General features: G+C 31.3%; 1 protein-coding gene and 1 long non-coding RNA gene across 2 annotated transcripts; one reads left to right on the top strand and one right to left on the bottom strand.

The window, feature by feature from the left end:
* Positions 1–2317: 2317 nt before the first annotated feature.
* Positions 2318–4417, top strand: LOC126721992 (uncharacterized). The gene is made up of 2 exons (XR_007653938.1): positions 2318–2496; positions 4216–4417. It is a non-coding gene; the product is annotated as an uncharacterized LOC126721992 (long non-coding RNA).
* A 2639-nt stretch (positions 4418–7056) lies between these two features.
* Positions 7057–8889, bottom strand: LOC126721928 (pseudo histidine-containing phosphotransfer protein 2-like). Its single transcript, XM_050425014.1, has 6 exons — positions 8830–8889; positions 8127–8257; positions 7852–7932; positions 7692–7763; positions 7217–7289; positions 7057–7128 (listed from the first exon to the last, which is right to left on the bottom strand). The coding sequence occupies exons 1-6, from the start codon at positions 8887–8889 to the stop codon at positions 7057–7059; spliced, it is 489 nt and encodes a 162-aa protein (XP_050280971.1).
* Between the last annotated feature and the right edge of the window lie 6774 nt (positions 8890–15663).

The following is a 15663-nucleotide window of genomic DNA, read 5'->3' as shown; positions in this document are numbered from 1 at the left end:
CATACACCATGAAAATTATTTTGCAATCCCATCTTAAGCTTTAAGATTCAGGCCCATCATGTATATATATAAACCTATCACTTCTTCCATTATCTATTGATCTATAAGATTCAAATACACACTTGCATTCCAACACATGCACAATAGTAGGAAGTCATTATCTCCAATCCGGCTTTTCTCCAGAGGGCGTTAATGTGGTGAAGATATAGGTGTGCCCAGCATCTTCTTCCTCAATACCGTGATCATCAGCTTTTGGTCCGAGTAATCGCAATGCCATTGTCATTGCCACTATCAAAGGCTCCCAAGTTCTGAGATGCGAGGCACTTATCATATCCAGTAGCATTGACTACTATGACATTGTGCTCTTCCTTGGCATAGTTGAAAACTAGTAAACATGAAAGCAAAGTTGTAAATCACACAAACATTTTAGACTAAAATTGGTATGTGGTCGAATTTGTTAACTAGATTAATGTTGCCTATCGAAAAAAAAAAAAGTTAACAAGATTAATGTTCCATTATTGGATTGACAAACATACAACATTTTAAGTAATTAACTAAATCACCCGAGTTCAAATATTTCAGAACTTTAAGCTAAATATATAGAACGAGTGAATTAAACAAGGCTTATTTGTTTCCTGAAGAAGACCAATTGTGAGAAGGGGATTTTTTTTTTTTTTTGGTTCCAGTACATGCTGCATATGTAATAAATATTCATAAAATTCTGTTGAAAATTGTTTGAGAAAAGGAACAAAAAATTTATACTTCTAAAAGTAATTTTCACTGAAATTCTGTATAAAATTGTTCCATTTCAAGAATCTTGTTTAAAAATTTGTCTATAAATCTCGAGAAATGTCTATCATTGACCAAGAGTCTTATAACTCAACTAGCATCTTTTACCCTTCTAACATTTCTAACCTAAACATTTAGAGTTCAAGTCCCCATTATAACTATCGAATTATCGAAAAAAATGAAATTACAAAATAAATAATTAAACTATCCTTGAGAGTCAATAAGTACTTGCACAATTAATTACCTAATAAGTCTCCAGCATAAAAAGTCTTGCCATCTGCCCATGCATAGTAATCAACTTCATAATTCCAGCCATTCTCATCTCCAACAACATATTCTTTTGCAAACACCAATTCTGGAAGAACCAGCAATCCAATCCCAATAGTAAGAGCAATCATTATTGGCAACATGTTAATTATGCTAGTTCTTGTTAATTTGTCCCTAGAAATTAATTCAGCTATACCCTATAAAATTCATTTAAGTACAGGAACAAGCTAGTCGTATTTTGCACTTTTATGTGAAAAGCTGGCTGCTAGATAATTAGCAAAGCGTAAGACAGGCTAATAGCTATTAATTAGTGCTTTGGTGACACCGTTTTGATAAAAGTTAATTTCTTTGCTATAATCTTCTTATTGGAAACATAGTCATACTGTGTCGTGTTTTCCTTTTGTTCTGTTTTCTCTATGGTTAATGTTGTTGTTGTTGTTCTGTGCGTGTATTCTGAGTTCCTTTTATTTATATTTTAGAGTTTTGAAAGGATTATTAAATATGTAGTGTCTGTATCAAAACACATAATGGAATACCCTACTTCAACATGAGATGAACATAACATGTCTAACACAAAATTGTCACCCCTATAATCCATTGCACCATTTTCTTATTTTACCATGATTGGTCATGAATAATAAGTTTACATTATTGCAGCAGTAGAGCCACGTTCAATTAATTAGGCGCAATTTGTAAAGAATTTATGTTCATATACAAAAATTGAGTGATTTAAGGTTTTTTTTTTTTTTTTTTTTTTTTTGGCAATATTACACCCACTAAAAATTATAGGGTTATTTTTGAGAACTTCGATTAAAAAAATTGGTAGTCCATGTAATTTTAAACATATTGGCATATATAGAATAAAATTAAGTACACCATATTTTTAAAACAAAAATTAAATGGCAAGTTTTAAATAGTATTTTTAAAAGTAATGTCAATAGTGATCTCAAATAAGAAGTCACATAAAAAAATAAAAAAAATAAAAACTAGTAAAATTTTGCCACTTAGACATCGTTGTGAAACAATTGTGATCATAGTACTTATAAGGTTTTTTTGAAACCTAATTGTATTTGATTGGGATTAGGACCCACCTGAAATAATATTGTTATGATTTTTAATGAACTAAGCCTATAACAGCCCAATCCAAAAGAAAAAAAAAGAACAAAAAAAAAGTCAGATTTTTAAGGCTCACATGTGCCCCACCTAACCCATCCTCCCCCACCACATATCTCACAATTCTCTCTTTTCTCTATTTGGCCGGTCACTCTTGTTCTTGTTCTTCCTTTCTTTTTCATTTTCACTCAACACAACACACATGCACGCACTCCTTTCCCTCACTCTCCCACCAGTATACTCCTCATCACCTCCACCATTTTTTTTTTCTGGCAAGATCACTGGAAAACCCTCAAGAACATCACACCTTCACATAAGTTGTTTGAGGTAAAATTTCTAATCTCTTTTTATGGGAATTATGTTCTTGTTTGAGGTTATTTTTACCCAAACTTTAATAATGATGTTTTTGAGATTTATGAGCTTCTTGGGTGATATGCTTGTAATTTTGTATATGGATTTTTGATTCGGTGGACTAATTTGATGAGTGGGTTTATGGTTTTACTAGTGGTGGCTAACTAAGGATTGTGAATGGTGAAAATTTAGAAGTTTTGAGCTATATCATATGAAATAAATGGTGAATATAATTTTTATGGTTTATTTGGAGCTAGTAAAGATTTAAATTGTTTGTTTTGAAGGATATTGTGATTTTGGTGTCATGGGTCTCTTGATGATGTTGTGAATATCTTGTGGAAACTACACATAAATTATTGAGGTTTTGATGTTAGAGATAATATCTTAAATGATTTATGAATATAATGGGTGTCAATACCTTGTAAAGGAATTGGTTGAGAAACTTTGGAAGTGGAAAATATTATTTGTGAGGCTAAATCTAGGCTTGTCTAATTTAGTGCTTATTTGGTAATTCCTAATTATGTAGCTAGATACAATTTCAAGCTTTATGCTTATTGTGATAGGTTTGCTTGGTATTATTTAGGTTCTAACTAATCTTATTTGGAGCTTGGAAAATTAGGCTTTTGCGGGTTGCAATATAAGTAGCTTTTTAATGGGATATTTTTTGCAAAATAACCGTGTTGCATAAATGTCATTTTTGGGTCAAACACATTTTGAAAAATTATTTGCGGGATTATACTTTCTTAAAAAGTGTTGTGTTGTGACCTTATTGTATAGGACTATTTATGAAAAATGACATCATATTTGGCAACGCATATGAGGAAATGCATTATTTGTTAGCATGGAAAAGAGTAGCATCTTTGATTAAATTCTTGAGAATGAGTTTTATTTCTGATTACATTATTTGCAAAATTAAAGATGCTTTGATATTTGGGAAAATTGATACAAAATCTTCTTGACAAGAAATGAGTTTGAAAGCTTTGAGAACTTTGTGAATATTTTGGATATTTCAAAGGTTTTTGTGAAACTATTTGAAATTAAACTGTGTTTTGAATTCCTGTAAATTATAAGCTCTTTATGTTTTAAGCTATGACATGTGATTACCCGGTGATTACCCAACTAGATACTCTAGTCAGTGTGACATTGGTATCTTAGCACCCGTCTTTGTGATGGTTATGAGTTCCGGCTTTGTGTCGGCGAAGAGTTCCGGCTTTGTGTCGGCAGATTAGTTCTGGCTTTGTGTCAGCAATAAGTTTCGGCTTTGAGTTCCGGCTTTGTGTCAGCAGATCCATTCTGACTTTGTGTCAACGATGAGTTTCGGCTTTGTGTCATCAGATAAATTCCAGCTTTCTGTCAGCAATTGTCATGTGGCCTTAGGTTAGATTTTCCGGTTTGGAATGGTGGTGTTATTGCTCACAATGTATAGTACGTAGTTTCATGTTGAGATATATTGAGAAATATTATATATGTAATTTCATGAGAGCATTTTGAGAAGCTTTGTGCCCTGTCATTTTATTTATTCTTATCATATTATTTTTGGAAATGGTTTTGTAGAAATTATTTGGAAATTCCCAAATTAAAACATGATTTGTAAATTGTTGTTATCATGAAACTTACATTTCCCCCTTCCCCATTAATTATGCTATTTATTAGGTTCTATCTCATTCTATTATTTTACAAACTTCTTCAAAGTAGGCAACTATCGTTTTGAGATAGCTTTTTGGTGGCTAGCAGTGGTTAGACTAACTGTTGATGGAGGTTGACTTTTGTGATGAAGATAAATAATGATGTATAACTTAGAGTAGGCTTGACTCAATTCTTTTGTATCTAATAGTGGTTATGACTTTATTTCCACTAATGGGACAAGTTGATGTTATGTAATTATTTTATTCAGATCTCCATTTTTTTGTGACCAATGGTCATTGTATTTATTGCATAGAGCTCTGACTTACTTTTGGAGTATATTTAATGGAATTATTACGATAATTCTTAATGTTGGTACTTGATATGATTTAACTTGGATTAAATTGTTGAAATGAACAAAATCTACAGGTATTTTTGAGATGTTTTTCTCATGCTTTGGGCTCTTTTGGGTTTGGAGCGTGACAAAGTCTCCTTGGGGGTCCAAGGGCAACGCTCCCAGGAAAATGTTTTTGCCCATTTTGTAACCTATTGTGAATCTTGTGCGTATGATAGAAAAACTGTTTTTTTTTTTTTTTTTAACTCACATAAAATAAAAATAAAAAAAATAAAAACTAGTAAGACTTTGCCACTTAGACATCATTGTGAAACAGCTATGATCATAGTACTTGTTAGGTTTTGTGGAGCTCAGTTATATTTTATCAGGATTATGACCCAAGCCAAAATAATATTATTATGGTTTTTAATGGGACTAAGCCTCCTTGGGGGTTCGGGCAACACTCTTGGGAAATTTTTTTTGCCCATTTTGTAGCTCATTGTGAATCCTATACGCATGATAGAAAAACTGTTATTTTTGAGATTAGGGTTTTGGTGTTATTTTTTAGAGAGAAAATTATATTGTTGCATCTTGTATTTTTTCCTAAGAATAGCGAAATCCTTGCAACTCCGTGATGTAGGCAAATTGTCTAATCATGTAAATATTGTCTTGTGTGATTGTTTGTTTGTTTTTTTTTTTTTTTTTTTTTTTTTTTTTTTTTTTTTTGCATGTTTTTCTCTATTTTTACATCTTACAAATCTGGAAATTTCGTGAATATTCCCTTTTAGTACGGGTCTAAAAAAATACTTGTCTAAGTATGGTTACTTAAACAAATTTCCTATAGTTTATTTAAAAAACACCAGTGTTTTGCATCCTTTATATTCCAATTTTTACGCTAGCTGGAAATTTAATTGTTTGATCAAGGAAAAGAAAAGGATAAAGAAGAAATGGATAATCCTATATTTAAGATCTATTTTTTAACAATTATGGAAGTATATAAGTAACAAAAATGTGGCCCATAATAGAAGCAACCCTGCCAATCCCGCCCATGAAAACAGTATCAACGAGACCAGTATAATAATAATTGAGATTTTTTTGATGAATATAATAATGATTGAGATAGGGACCTATAATCAAAGAATTTGCACTAACAAGCTTATAAATCTAGGATTTCTCTATGCCTAGGAAATGTACAAAAGCTAATCACGCAACGTATCATAATGATTCTTTAGTGAGATCATTACTGTCTTAGGCAACTGAGTGCTTGAATCGATGCCACACCAGTCCAAAAATCTTTGTTTTTTTCTTTGCAAGGTATCCCATTAAAACGTCAGCCATCTTACCACTAGTGACTAGTTCATCATTATTGATTATAATAATAAGTTAGGGTTTTCCTCTCATTATTTATTAGTTTAATTATATAATTCATTATTTTACAAATTCTATTATTTAGTTTTTGAATAAGGATTTTCTTAAGTAGTTATTATATTGGTACATATATATAATTGTTGGTAACTTTATTAAAATATTTTTTAATTAATTATGAAATTCATATTTTATTATTCTTTAAACAAAATATGAATTTATATTCTATAAAAGCGTAGAGTGGAAATCCCAACCTTATCTTTAATATTTATAATGAAAATCTTTGAATTTTTTTGACTTCTTTTAATGTTGCCATAAAAGTTTTGAGAGCTACATTTTTTATGTCATTAGTGTAATATATATTTTTACTGATTTAAAATTTTATAAGGATTTTCTGTAAAATCTTTTATATTTACAACTTTATTTTGTATCATGTTACGTTATATTTTCTTTAAATGGTTGAATAAATAGCTTTATATACAAACACAATCAATAAATAAATATCTATTAATATATATATATATATATATATCATAATTAGTTAATTGTGTCTTTAGGAAATATTTTAAATAGAGAGAATATCATATTTTATTAAACTTTCAAATGCACTAGCATACTAACTAGTTATATTACTTAAAATAAATAAAAGAGAGAGAAAGAGAGAGAGACTAAGATAATGTGGTATCACCAATTTTCCATGAAGACATGCAAATGTCATTTTGGATTTTTCTATAGATAATAATGCCATACTTGCATTTTACCCCTTACGAGCTTCATAAATAAAAATTGTTTAGTAGTCATTCACACAAAATTAATGTTGTTTGTGAGATTCAAATAAGGTTAAAGGGTTTCTTAAAAAATAGGTAAGCTTTATTACTAGTATGCAAAGACCACCATCAACAAACTAGTTCGAAAATAGAATTTCGATAAAATAAATAAAATGGCTTGTTCTAGAAAATTAAATAAAAAACATAGAGCAACAGTCTCATGCTACGTAGGCCAAACACCTGTCCTTTATTAATTATTATTTGAGTAACAAAAGGGCAAAATGCCTAAACAACATTAAAAAAAAAAAAACATAGAGCAACAGTCTCATGCCGTGTAGGCCGAGCACCTGTCTTTTATTCATTATTATTTGACCATCAAAGGCAAAATTCCTGAACTTTATTCGCCATTATTTAGTACTACTATTATTGAAATGGTGAATAATCTCTTCATTCCCCACTACTAGTGGATCCTTTGCTTGGAGGATCAGATGACTGTCCAGGTTCAATATGTGGAAGTAGCTGTAGAATGAACAGCAAACAAATCAACATGTCACTCATTTAGCTTGAGCTTAAGCAAGAAAATTAATTTAGAGAGAGTGAGAGGAACCTCAAAATAGGCTTCCAATTTGTTCTCCAGAATGTTATATTCTTGTTTCATGGTAGGAAGTATAGTCTTCATCCTGCTCATAGTTATTGACAAGACCATAATTCGCAACAATGCTTTAGCACTTATACTAATAATTAATGTGGCCTTCAAATTCAATATGTTTATGAAATAACATAAACTTCTAACAATGGCAGTAATAGCATTCTCCCAATAATTTTCTATGAGATATTTCATATGATACTCTACGCTCATTTGTAAATTGTAAAACCTATATATCTCAATCCTACAATTGTATAACATACGGTGAAAGTGTCACTTTGATTTCAGATTTCAACATAATAATAATTAACTATTAGATACTCCTCTAAAATCATAGATGAGAGAACAAATTAAAGATAAATAGATAAGTTTATATCTAATACTACAACTTATCATGACATGAGGAAACAGATTAAGTATATAAGTATAAACTTACCCTTCCATGTCGCCTGCTTCGTAACATTGCAGCATTTTCTCAACTTCAATAGGCACCTTTTTAGCTCCAATTCTGCAGATAACAAAAAAAATAGAGGTCATGTCCAGTGCAAAATAAAGGAAAGAAAACAAATCTTAAAAAGAAGAGTTTTTCTTTGTACCCGAGGCAGCCGCTTTTCAGTCTGTGAAGAAACTTTCCCAGTTCAGTGATATCGAGGGGTTCATCAGCCTTCAAATGTAGCCTAATATTATTTAATCATAATCCAATCACAAGGGGTGTAAGTTTAGAATTTGAAGATAATATTATTACTATTATCATTGTTGTTACATTATTTTTTTGTTAAAATTCATAAAATTTGCTCAGAAAAGAAACTAACTAATGTGATTTAAACTAAGTAGAAAAACATCATAAGAAAATTTATACTATGCAACTCACAGAGATTCTTCTATGCCAGTGACATTTTTCAGTGAGTCAGTTAGAAATACATTTATAACATTCTTAACAAAGTTTGGGTCGCTCGCATCCTCCAATTTCTCCAATTCAATGAACTGTTCATTTAGGAGTCCCTGCAAAACAATGGTACTTTATTAGCACAATTTGATTATTAGTACTATATCTTAGCATCTGAGATTCTGAATCAAATTTTAACTTTCTTATTAAAAAGTTTATGAAAATCATTGGGATTTCCGGTTTTCACACTTCCACCATAAATTTTGGTGAACATTATAATATGCAACATATATTATGTCTAGTATTATAATTTATACAAATTAAATAAAATGACTGAAGGCATAATACAACATTTTAACAAAGCCCCCCCACCCCCCAAAAGAAAAAAAAAAAAAGAGATAACTAAAGATCTATTTTCGTGGTAAGATGGTAAGTGCATAATTAAGTTTTATTTTGCTACTCATTTGTTCTATTTTTAATAAAATATTCCCCCATAAATATTTCAACAGTAAGCTTCTAGGGGGAAAAAGGAGAGGGGGTTGCATATTCAAATAATTTTCATGAAGGGAACTAAAACTGTGGTATAAATAACCATGCAGAATATTACAGTATATGGTAATGGGGTATTGAAAATGAAGTGAAAACAACTACAACGTTTTTTCAGCAAAGAACTAAAGAAGAGAAAAACCTCGTCAAACAAGGATTGCCTCATGGAGGCAATCTGTTGTTGCAAGGAGCTGCCAGCCATTCTTACAGAAAACGGTGAAATCAAAACAACAATTAAACTAAGATCAAATTTTTAAGGCTTGAATGACAAATGGAAAGCCACTTGGGCTAATATATAGGCAGAAAATAAATTAGAGGAAAACACATGTTTAGTGTGCATTAATTAATTGATTCTGAAAGGTATAATTACAAAATCTAAGAGGAAAATGGCTTTAATTTTTGACATAGTTACTGCTTAGTAATATTAACCAAGAGGCAACAATCAGAATATGTAAACATAAAAAAGCAATGACTACAACATAAAAACTATGTGATAAAAAAATCATTTAGAAAATATGACACAATAATTATGTGAAAAGGAGTCATCTAAGAAATGTGTGAATATGTGAGACTGACAGTTGCCATGTTTGCAGGACAGTTAGTGGACTCGAAGAATTGAAGTGTCAAGGCATCCTATTTTGATTATTGAATTAGCATTTTAATATCTTTTTTTTATCTTCTTTCACCGAGGATGAAACAAATGAATGGATTTATATACTTTTATGTTTATAGAATTTTATTTTTCCTTTTTTTAATCCATTAGTTAACTATCCAATGAAAGCTAGTGATAAAAATTTGTTAGGAATACACATGTAAATGAAGTTCCCTATGAAATAAAAATGACAAAAGAGAGTAGTTAATATATATATATATATATATATATTATGAAAAGAGTAGTTAATAATTAATATAATATAGTTGGACCCATGGCGTAGCTTATATGGTTGTACCATGGTACATTCCAACTAAATGTAATAAAATTGGTAGTATTGAAATCTTGAGTTGGAGACACAATTTTAATTATGAGTAATAACATGTCTGTAACACTTTTTATCCTAAGTTCTAAAGCAGTTATAAGAGCATATGACAATCGAAGCAATTTTATAAATAACTTTTTGTATAAGCATTGAGAAGTGTATCAAAGATAGGAGAGTCTACTATGAGGATATTATAATTTCTCCAAAGGTAGACAAATCTTTAGCTCTTCTTAATGTTATCAGGTTAATCTATGATACACATCTTATATAAAATTACCATTTAGCTAAAGGAAAATGAGATTTTGCTATACTGCTTATGCAAATATACAACTCCATTAGTTATGTTAGGAGGACAGTCAACTTTGTGGCACCCATTCATTGGCTAAATTTGCTAGACTGATTGATAGTGAACTGGTATGGTCGGAAGAATCTCTACCACCTGCTCTTGAGGCATTGTATTTTGACAGTTGCAATCTTATGAATGAATGAATTGGTTCGTTTTCCCAAAAAAAAAAAAAAATACAAGTCACTATAACTTATACAAAACGATTTTTTTATTTTATTATTATTTCTTTATGTTATCCAAGAATTAAGGGAAAAAGTTGATGATGATAGTTGTTTGAAGGGAGAGAAACAACTACAAAAATTATAAATAAAATTTATATTTTAATAAAATAGAGTATATAATACATAACCAAATGTGGATGTTTTGAAAAATGGCTAGCTAAAATTTATTTTATAAAAAAAAAAAGTAGGTTTTTATTTTAAGTGGACAATAGTTTTTGCATAAATTAATGTGAATGCTTTAGCTATTTAGAAATTATCCGCCACAACAAACTATCCACTTGTCTTTTTCATGGTTTTTTTGAAAACAAACTGATAATTTAATTAAGAAGCAAAATGTGCTAAATCTTTTATGACAATTAGGCATAAAATGAACCAACTAACTAAAATGAACTCCTAAAACAAAAAAACAAAAAAAAAACAAAAAAACAAAAAAAAACAAACAAACAAACAGGATAAACCTTGACCATGACAATTAATATAGACACATCGCAATTCTGGTATATATCCATAAAATAGTGGAATATTGTGTTCCTTTAGCAATTTTACATATATATATATATATATATATATGATGCCGGAAATAATACCACCAGTGAATCACACGTTCCTCGTACGATCGCAAATGGCACCTGCACAACGAAAAGGAATAACCTAGTGGGGAGTACCGGTGTGGTACCGGCCAAACACCCTCCGAAGGTCAAGTTAGAATTATTCTCACTGCTCTAGAGTGCTAGAGAGGGTAAATTATGCGTACCTTGGTTTGTGAGGGTGCTTGGGTTTTTATAGTAGCGAGGGCTGCCCCTCTTTTCCTTGGAGTAGAAGTCTTTTCCTTATAGGAGTCTTCTTGGGCGTATTTTACGGGATTCTTTCCATATAGAAGTCCTTAGGTTTCATGAAATGTGGGGAGCAAGTTATTTACTTGTACACGTAAACGTGCAGAACAAACATTCCATAGACTGACGCCGTCAGTTTATGTTATCCCGTCAGTCTACGCTTATCCCGTCAACTTCAGGATGTTCGGCCCTATGTGGAGTTCTTTTACTTCAGGTCACCGTCAGCCTTGAAGGAATGCTGACGGCAAAACCATCTCGTCACCCATGTCAAGTTTGTCCCGTCACCCTTGTCAGGTCTGTACCGTCACCTTTGTCAAGTCTGTCCCGTCACCTTTGTCAGCATAATTTTATCCTCATCAATATATATATTGAGTAATGTAATATTGCTTAAACTTACATTAAGTGTAGTATATATATAGTTGGGTTCAAGTTACACTTGATTTAAATTTAAACAATGTTACATTACTTAATATTTTAACATTGGATGTAAATTTTGACAAATCCACCGTTGGATTAAATTTTTTGTTATTATCCTTTATTTTTGCAAATTCTCAAGATAATCAAAGATCAATAACTATGTCATCGATAAATTATTTAAATTCAAGTTTTTGTATTTTAAAATAATGCATAAAATATGAGTTTATGGATTAAATAGTAAATAACATTCGATTACTACAAAATTTGACATGCATGTTAAGAACATATAGAACATGAAATCTAATGGTGAGATTTTTAAAATATAAATTCAATAACAAGTTTTTTTTTTTTTTTTTTTTTTTTTGAGAAACTTCAATAACAAGTTATTAGGAAATGTAACATTACTTAGAGCTCGTGTAACTTGAACCCAACTCAATTATTTGAATTCAAGTTTTTGTATTTTAAAATAACATATAAAAGATGAGTTTATAGATAAAATAGTAGATAACATCAGATTGGTACAAAATTTGACATGCATGTTAAAAACATATAAAACATGAAATCTAATGGTGAGATTTTTAAAATATGAATTCAATAACAAATTATTGGGTAGTGTAATATTGCTTAGAGTTAGTATAACTTAAACCCATCTCTCTCTCTCTCTCTCTCTCTCTCTCTCTCTCTCTCTCTCTCTCTCTCTCTCTCTATATATATATATATATATATATATATGTAAGCGACTAAATTTCTTGTTTGAAATAAATCAAACAAGTAAAATAGTTTCACAAATGCGAATTTGTATTTATGATTGTGTGGTACAATTCTCTGAAATTACAAAAGAGTGATCCTCTGATTCGATCTCCTTGCAAGACTTATTGATTGGATTTGTGGTAATGTGGTTTTGACTTGAACACAAAATATCCTTCAATTTGGTTGAGGGATGGATCGAAGATTACTGAAACAGAATTACAATGAATCTCTGGCTATGAGCTTGTTTAGAAATCCTTTGTTCTTCGCGTTCTTCGTGTTCTTCATGCGTTCTTCGTCTTCGAAGGTTTGTGGTGGAAGTTCTTCAGAGCTTTAGAGGCTTGAATCCGTTGAGCTTCACTGATTTGTGGTTTGTTGATGTTTTCGGACACTTCTGGCTTGATTCCCGTGAACTTTAGGATCTAGGCAGATGATCTGGATGATTCTGCTTCGAATGTTCTCCGATTTTGGGGTTGAAGTTCTTGAAGTTCTTGAAGGCTTTGAGGCTTGATCTTCGCAGAGCTTTTTCCCTTTTGAATTCTGGTCCTCCTAAATGTCTCAGGAAGGCTTCTATTTATAGGAGTTTTGGGGTGGGTGAGCGATACGTGGCGGAACTTGATTGGTGACACATGTCACAGCCTGATTGGTCCGCTTGTGTCATCGCTTACACGTGCTGGACTGCTTGAGTCATCGCTTACACGTGCGAGCCTGCTTGAGTCATCGCTTACACGTGTGAGGCTGCTTGAGTCATCGCTTACACGTGCGCTGATGCGTGATTGGTTCTTGCATGACACTTGGCAAATTTCTGTTGGCTTCTGAATAGTGATAGCAAAACCTAGCAGTAATACATGGTGCTCTGTAATTGGCTGTATTTTGTGGACTTGGTAATGTGACGTGTCAGCTTGCGATAGGTCGGGAATTTTCCCTCTCTACAAATGCCCCCTCGAGACTCGTTCACGCACACAGTCTTGGAGTGTGGTATGGGAATGAGTTTCGAAAAAATTGATTTTTGGTACTTGACTCTTTAAGTGAAGTAGTTGAAGGTGGTGGAGTTGAAAAAAATTTTCAAAATGATATACGCTAAGTGTCCGTTTGGAAACAACTTATCTAACTTTTCACTAGCAATTTTTTACCAAAAGTGTGCAAATTATACTTGTAAGGACACGATTTGTAACGACCCAAAACGATACTGGGTTCGCACGTAAATAGGCCCAAACAATATAATTTGTAGAGCGTGGGTGTTAAGAGCTAGATTAACTTTTGTGGAATGAAAAGATTCACCCTCACGTATATTGAAGGCTCAAAGCTGGCGCAACGATCATTTTGTTTTCGTAATCGATATAGTTCTTTCGCTTTTTTATGTTCTTCTTCCCCAGTCTGTGCTTTCTTTCTTTCTTTTTGTGTTCCGATCCCCTTTGGCGCGTTCTTCTTTCAGTTTATATACCACCCTCTGTGTTCCATCCTCACCACACACGTGTAGGTTGGGTTCGGGGGATTTCTTTCTGTCCCATCTAGCACCTCCTGGAACTTCTTATGGGCAGCTGTAAGGCTGCCTCCTTACTGTTCAGGTATCACCTCCACATTAATGCGGCCAGAGAGTTGGTTGAGAGGTAATTAATGCGGAGACAGCTGTAGTTATAGATATTTGTTTGTCTTTTCCTTCTTACCCTTGGTCTGTTATCCCATCTTCAGTGGTGACATAATTCCGAGGTCCGGTTGTAACAAGACCGCGTCTTGATCATCCTCGGACGCATATTGCCGAGGAGTATGGCGTCCTCGGACGAATACGGAACTCTACTTTTGTGATATTGACTACCATCCCCCCTCGATAATCACCCTTATGACCTGACTTGGCCTCCTCGGACTGATATGCATCCTCGGATGGGCCACAGGCCCAACGATCCTGACCTTAATAAGCCTGTTGATTGACTGGCCCCCACAATACTTGTACCTTGAAAATTTTTGAAAAAGTGGGGAAAAAAAAAAAGCAAAAAAAAGTGAGATTTTAAAAAACTGTACATAAAAAATAAAAACTAAAAGTTGAAGCTGATGCCAAATAGGCTCTAAATACAACAATAGTTTTTAAATCTACACACACTGAACATGAGTTTGATTTTCTTGTAGATAAGAAAATTTCATGAATTTTAATTTTTATAATTCAAGACATGTTCTTTCCTTAAGTCATTACGTAATTATCATTTAAATTATATTAATAAAACTCAATATTTTTTAAACATTTTAAAGCATTTTTTTAATTAAATAAATTAAAGATTACATATTAGAGTATGATAATGGTTTTAAGAAAAATTAAATTTATTGAAAATAATTATTTTACATAAATTAAATTATAAATGCCACTTTTATTTTCCTTAACATATATAAAATGCACTAATATTAAAAGAAATATAATAAAAATGCTAAATAAAAAAATTTTCATATGTTTACTAATGACAAAATAGAACATGTCCTTTAATCATAAAAATCTTTTTTTCTAATGGGAAAAAGGTAACAAAATGAAAAAGAAAAAAAAAAGTGGAGTTTTATTTGTATGTTTTTAAAAACAGATGCATGAAATTCTCATAAAGTTAATGAGTTTTATATGGTATTAAAATTATATTATATATTATAAGGAAAAAGCTAGTCATTAATATTTTAATAAGGTCTACACTACATACAATTTTTAAATTTAAAAATAAATAAAACCCCATAACTTGATTTCACGTTTATGCTTAAGTGAATGGTTTTGACTTTTGAGTGAGTACAAGTGTTTCAAATTGAAAGCATACCCACATATCCAATGCATGCCCTTGGATTTCCAGACAACAGATCGACTGTGCACATTGGTGCCTATGAGCCAGCCCATATACATTATTTATACACGGTGAATCGTTTAGTGATGGAAATCTCAACTTTTTATTCTTATATGAAACTATATACATAAAACCGTTTAGTGATGGAAATCTCAGCCTTTTATTCTTATATGAATCTATATGCATAAAAAAAATGTATGTCATATAAAGTTAATTTAATTCGTATAAGAATTTTGATACCTATTTGCTAAAAGAAATATCAACTCATTAAAAATTTCTAAGAATGATAATGAATATCATCATTTTCCAATAATAAACAACTAAGATTTGCTAAAATCTTGTCACAATAGTTAAATTTTTATAACGAATTATGTCATATGCTACAATTGAAACTCTTCTTCAATTACTTTCAACCATACACAATGAAAACTCTATCATTCATACTTTCTTCTTTATCATTCTACACAAGTTTAGGTGCAATCTTTAGCTTAATTAGTTTTTAATTAACACATATTTTAGGCAAGAACAGAAAAAAGAAAAAAATAACAAAAGGCATGTGTCATCAAATTTTTCATTAGATAAATGATAAGTATCAACGATTTAAACCTAGAAAATTAATGTTCTC

This window comes from Quercus robur, chromosome 4 (assembly GCF_932294415.1).
Source record: "Quercus robur chromosome 4, dhQueRobu3.1, whole genome shotgun sequence".
NCBI classification, from domain to species: domain Eukaryota; kingdom Viridiplantae; phylum Streptophyta; class Magnoliopsida; order Fagales; family Fagaceae; genus Quercus; species Quercus robur.
This window is presented reverse-complemented; position numbering and strand designations above follow the sequence as displayed.